Source organism: Pinus tabuliformis, chromosome 5_1, assembly GCF_031772625.1.
Source record: "Pinus tabuliformis cultivar Carrire ecotype Pingquan chromosome 5_1, CPIR1, whole genome shotgun sequence".
In the NCBI taxonomy this organism is placed as follows: domain Eukaryota; kingdom Viridiplantae; phylum Streptophyta; class Pinopsida; order Pinales; family Pinaceae; genus Pinus; species Pinus tabuliformis.
Window position 1 is genome coordinate 496,146,448 of NC_142305.1, and position 6,745 is coordinate 496,153,192.

Sequence of the window (6,745 nt, forward strand, 5' to 3'; positions counted from 1 at the left end):
CATTGTTAATTGCAATTTCTCTTGCAAATCAATGTTTATATCAAAATTTTAAAAATTAACACTCACTTCTCCCATAGTCTGGTGTTTCTTTATTTGATCGTGGTACTCAAGATTGCCTTTCTCCAAAGTATCCAATGTGAAGATGATATCTTATGTGTTTCCGCTTTCTCAGTAGGTTCATGTGATTATTATTATTTTTGGTGTTAACATTTATGTTTTTTGAATGCCCATCCATTATTTATTATCTAAACATTGATGTTTGAAAATCCGTAAGTGGCTAGTGTGGAAATTGCAAGGTATGTTGAGAATTTGGTTATCTAGTAAGCTTATAGTCATTCTTGAGTCATTATCTTTACCATCTCAGGAAGAGGAAGAAGAAGAAAATCCTATTGAATTGAAAAAGAACCCTAAAAAGTATTAGGATCCATGGGTCATTTTTTTTGCATCATGTAGCAAGATCACATGGTTAATTGATTATGCCACATGAAGAATTAGCCTTTGCCAATATTTAGGCTTATAATTAGGTGATTTTTTCTACTAATATTATTATACCAATTTTCCATGATAATTCTCTTTTAAATTAAAAGGCAAGCATTGTTTTTTAGTGTTTCAACTTCATTTATAAAGAGTTTAGTGCTGATAATTAGTAGATTATATGAAATTTTGAAAATTGCACTAATATATTATTGTTGTAAGGCTATACACTCCCAATGGAACTCATATAGTGAGTGGATAAAGAAATGATAAGTTTTTCAAATGGTGAAATAATTTTCATATGCGTGATATTGTGATCTAGATAAATAAAACCAAACTCTTCATTTATCATGTGTCTTAACTCTTTTATATCTCCAGTGTATTTTTCGTACAAATAAGAAGGATTTGTTAATCATGCATCATGTAATATGATCTCCAATCAGTAGAAAAAACTTAATATCAAAGAAAGAAAGACAGAGGAAAATGCTTTTAATGTCCACAAATGACTCAATGTTACAAAAGAGATGCTTGCTAATGAACAAGATAAGGTAGCTTGGGAAAAGTGTAGTAACAACTTTTATAAAGAATCGTATATAGATTTCCTGTTAACAACATATTAAGATATTTTAGAGAGTAGTTAAGTATGTTTAGAGATGTGCTAAAGAAGATAAGGTCACTAAATAAAAAAACTAGATAAACATCAATTCTTATTCGATAATAATACAAAAAAGAATTTGTGGGAACTTACTACTCTTGAGATCTAAGCTTCTTAAAATTTCCTAATGGTGCTTCTCCTTAAATAAATAGGTTTAAGGCTACATCTAATTACATCAACATGGATAACACAAGCTCTCAAGGATATGGATGTAATTTAATTACTAGAGTTGATATTCATGAAGTGAGAGTGCACACATTAATATCTCCCAAGATTGAGGGAAGTGGAGGTTAGATTAACACATACATGACCTTTGTTGTAAAAGGGATCAAAACAAACAAATAGATTTGCAGGAATGCATCATAAAAACCTATTAGATGATGAAAAGTAGGCATGTAGGCATATTTTCCCTAGTGTGGAAAATGAGTAAATTATATTTTAGTAGAAAATATTTTCTATTATTTATAAGGTCTAATATTTTAACAAAAGATTGGCCAATATTTCACAATTTTTTATAATTTAAAGCAAGATTGGCCGAAAATATGAGAGATTTTATAATTGAGAGAAAGATACGTCTAAATAATATATACATATTTGGTTATCAATAAGACATACATACATACATATATATATATATATATATATATATATATATATATATGTATATATATATATATATATATATATATATATATATATATATATATATATATACATATATATATATATATATATATATATATATATATATATATATATATATATATATATATATATATATATATATATATATATATATATATATATATATATATATATATATATATATATATATATATATATAGATAGAGAGAGAGAGAGAGAGAGAGAGAGATTTTGTAACTTAAGGTTTTATATTAATCAAAGACCATATTTACATGGGTTTATAAGGATTTCTAGAGTGACCATGGAGGATACAACCTCTCATCATTTGCTCCCTGAAAATATACCTTCAAGGTTCCCTAGGTGGATAGCAGAGCTACTATACTTGACATTGGCAGTGTCCAGTAGCTTTTCTAGCCCAAAATCTGCTATGTATGGCTCCATGTCAAAGCCCAAAAGGATGTTGCTTAGCTTAATATTTCCATGAACAAACTTCCTTTCATGTAAATAAGCCAGGCCTCTGGCTACTCCCTTTGCAATTTTAAATGATAAGTCTGTGTTTACAAAACATAATCTACTGCAAGGATGCTAAGCTGGAAATGGCTATCTACCTCTCAGTGAGCATTGCTAACCCCTCCTCAAAGATTTCCTGGACAATGTCTATATTTTGGTGGTTTTCAACTGGCTTAGACGATGAATCAATGGATTTCCTTCTGAAAAAATTCTTAAATTTTCCTTCCTTCTTAACTGGAGCTGGTGGTGCAGATTTCTCAAGTGGGATCAAATCCACTACAATGCATGTAGTGTCGTCCCTAAGTCCTCTTATCCTCAAAGCCTCCTACATATCAATCAATTAGGCTATGATAGAAAATAAACTTAAAGATGCTGACATTGATCGTTATCCTTGTCAACAGTATTTGTACCTTAACAATTTTTTTTGCAGCAAGTTCTGCTGGCAAGCCTCGGCAACAATTTGCAGCCTTCTCAGAGCTCAATGCATCCCAAACACCATCAGTTGCAATGATAAGCCTTCCTCCAGCATTCAATAGCTATTGAAACAAAAAATTACCAGTATAAATCAAACAGACACATTGTGACCAGGTATTTTTTTCCTCCAGTAAATGGATAAAATCCATCTCCTGCCACTGCAACAATAATGCACCATATCTCACCCTCCCATTAAAATTGAGAATGAGCTGCAAGTAAACTGTGAGAACGCGGATGCCTCATAAGCATGGAGTTAAGTTTGATCCCTGAGCTTTGCTACAATCCTCAACTGTAGAAATATTGAAATTTTTAAGAATACTCTGGCCATTTCATAAGCAGCTGAGTTGACAGCAGAGTTTGTCTGTTGCTGAGCCCCAATCATAGAGATGTCGATATGAGCTATGTCAATGTCTAAGTAGAGCTGTTGAATATGGAATGTGGGTGTAAGTCCTCATCTCTGTCCAACTTATGTCAAAGCAAGGATGCTACATAGGAAGAAAGAATTGGTTAATCGGTTGTGGATGATGGCATTTTTTCTAGAAAATGCAATACCTCCATCATTGGTGGTCTCTTTTGAGGGGAAGCAGAAGCACAATTCAATGCAATCCCCACAGACAAAGATTTATTCCCTTCCTTCAACCTTTGGTTGAATAGTAGGATCTATGATGTGCAAAATCCGATGCTTGTCATCAACAAAGTTTTGACCCCATGTTGCAAAATCCTTATTTGAAGGCCAGCATGCACAAAAAATCTGTTAACAAGAAAAAGATTATTTAAAAAAAAACCAAATTGAAAAATTGAAAATTCAAAAATGCCAAAATATAAGCACGCATTACCCATGCATAGCCACAATTCAAATTTGTAACAAAATTATCCAATTTTAATAAAAATTTGTAAACATAGATTGTCCACATTCAAGGAGCAGCAACTCAGATACAGTTTATCATGCTTTGTTCTGAATCCAATGATAAGTCTGTGTTTACAAAACCTAATCTACTGCAAGGATGCTAAGCTGGAAATGGCTATCTACCTTTCAGCGAGCATTGTTGACACCTCCTCAAAGATTTCCTGGACAATGTCTATATTTTTGCTGCTTTTCAACTGACTTAGACGATGAATCAGTGGATTTCCTTCTGAAAAATTCTTAAATTTTCCTTCCTTATTAACTAGAGCTGGTGGTGCAGATTTCTCAGGTGGAATCAAATCCAATACAATGCATGTAGTGTCGTCCCTAAGTCCTCTTATCCTCAAAGCCTCCTATAGTTAAATCGGTTAGGCTATGATAGAAAATAAACTTAAATATGGTGACATTGATTGCTTATCCTTGTCAACAGTATTTGTACCTTAACAATTTGTTTTGGAGCAAGTTCTGCTAGCAAGCCTCAGCAGCAATTTGTAGTCTTCTCAGAGCTCAATGCCTCCCAAACACCATCAGTTGCAATGATAAGCCTTCCTCCATCATTCAATAGCTATTGAAACAAAAAATTACCAGTCTAAATCAGACAGACACATTGTGACCAGGTATTTTTTTCCTCCAGTAAATGGATAAAATCGGTAAAGGATTAGAAGGGAAAAAGATGTTGGTGCACCTTCACTTGTTTTACATGAGGTATAGGTACAATGAACTCACCCACATCCATATCCCCAATAGACCTAGATAGACAGAGACCTCCCGACCAACATCTCAATGGTCCAATCTACAAGTATAAAGAAAATGTTCCAAATTACAGCCGTTGAAAAATTTGTTGAAAATTCTGGTAAGAGAACAATTCAGTTTAGAAAATGGTTTTGAAAGCAAGCATGACCATTAAACATGAGATAGATAAAATATAAGAGCTTTTATGTCAAGCCTAATGGAGGCCTTGTAGATAAAATTTAAGCAATAATTTTTAAATTATTAGTACTTTTACGAAAGAAACTGCAAGTGTAAGTCTAGGATAGGCCATTTTGTAGCAGAATGGTACACCATATGTAAATAACTTTGATGCTTATAAACTCATCAAAGCTAAAACGAACACATATGACGCACTTTAGCGAAGATAAAAACATCCGATTGTGACCAGCAATCATAAATTTGCACAAAAGAAGCACGGTCAAGTTTTATGAGCCTTTATTGTAGTATGTAAATTTACTTCTTTATGTCTATATATCCCACAAAATATTGTGCAGATTCCTACCTCGGCTCCACCAACAGTATTCAATCTACCAATCTCACCACCACTGGCCATTATGCGCTCTCTCCTACAGTATCATATATCAATACAAATCAAGAGCTTGAAACAATAAACTGGCTAAACAAAGACTGGTTTCCACAATCAACCGACCAAAGGAATACAGACACTCGTATAGCACAAAGGGTCATGGTTTGTTCTGCATCATGGCAAGAATCTTACTCTTCAAGATTGGCCTCAAGCCTGTGATCAGCAGTTAAAAGAGAAACCAACCCTCTAGGCGATTCAAGAATGCAGCGAGAATCGCCTACAGATGCTACCGTGACTGTCCAGCCATCTATTATCACAAAAGTAATGGTGGTTCCCGATGTTTGTTCTGGTAAAACCAACAGATATCAAAATGAGAAGGATAGGAAGCGCCACTAGTAAAGATATACAAGACATGCAACTAACAAAATATTAATGGCACATCCACAAGCATATATCAAGGAGGTCTCGGGATCAAATGTCATTGAATATCTAGTGTTTACCAGCAGTAGCTAAACAGGGGAAAAGTGTGGAATCCATAAGGAACTCATAATATGCAGGCTTGTGATTAACAATAGTAGCTACACAAGGGAGATTGTGGAATCCATAAGAAACTCATAATATGCAAGCGATTGAAGGGCTATCTTTGTAAAAAAAATAAAAAACAACCATGCAGAAACGAATTGAACAAGATTTCCACAGATATACATGAAATGGAAAAAAGAGAACAAGAGAACCCACCATAATAGGCATTTGCCAAGCTTCCATGTGGGATGTAGTCATAAACCAGCAGTTTTTCCTCTATACCCCAATAGAAAGCTCGAAGGCGAACAATGTTGGGATGTTTAACCATACCGATTGCTTTAGCTTTTGCTTCAAAATCCTTGTACCTTTCCAAACCACCATCACTAAGTCACCTTTCTACAAAAGTCAGCCCGTCTTCCAGAACTGCCTTATACAATATAGTATAACCACTAGCACTCAATATATATGCAAAGGCTCTGAGTAGCTTATCTAATTCCATGTCAAGATCTCCATTTAATGTCACAAAAGCTCCTTGTTGTTGATCTCCATTGTCCAAGACACTTCCATCTGAGCTCTCATCAACTTTTTTAAGGCAGAGCCATCCAACTCTACCCGAACTGGAAGAACAGTCTCCATTATCGTCCAACTGAATATTCCTGGTATTAGGCCCATCCTCTGACTCCTTCTTTCTTCTTGTTCCTGAGTAACAGTAAATAAAAACTGTGCAAAGGAGGCTTATCCCTGCAAAATATCCAACTACAATGGCAGCTATAGTGCCTTTACTTAGACCTCTTCCCTTGTTGATAACAGGCATGGCTACAATCACTAAAGGTGAGCTGATTTTTGGAGGATCCGAGAGTGTTGAAGGAATTGAACATAAATTGTCAGTGGGTGACCACAAAGACCTAGATTACCAGAAAAAGAATCACTTTTCTGATGCAAAAGAGCTCCAAAGTGTGGAATGGGTCTAGTCAAAGGCACAAGGTTACCCCAGCGTAAAAATTGCAGAAGAAAATTCGCAGGCATTTTCAACAACACCCAACATGAATCTAAAGAAAAATTTCGACAACGGCAATGGATTTCTCAATGGATTTTCTTCCTCTGGGGCGAATTCGCCCTCGACTCCTGCAGATTCAATCACGAAAACCATTTGGACACAGCAGTCATCGTCAGATGATTCATCTCTGACCTTATTTGATCTGGATCTCATTTCTACATTCAGGAAAGCCATGGATGAAATTTGCCCTAGAGATTCAATGGATGG

At 34.7% G+C, this 6,745-nt stretch overlaps 1 protein-coding gene across 1 annotated transcript; it reads right to left on the reverse strand.

Annotated features, from left to right (window-relative positions):
- Positions 1 to 2,378: 2,378 nt before the first annotated feature.
- LOC149165665 (putative protein phosphatase 2C 3) lies at positions 2,379 to 5,809 on the reverse strand. Its single transcript, XM_089429902.1, has 7 exons — positions 5,698 to 5,809; positions 5,460 to 5,537; positions 5,152 to 5,305; positions 4,936 to 4,999; positions 4,348 to 4,455; positions 2,695 to 2,820; positions 2,379 to 2,609 (listed from the first exon to the last, which is right to left on the reverse strand). Exons 1-7 carry the CDS (start codon positions 5,807 to 5,809, stop codon positions 2,379 to 2,381), a joined length of 873 nt encoding a protein of 290 aa, XP_089286028.1.
- Between the last annotated feature and the right edge of the window lie 936 nt (positions 5,810 to 6,745).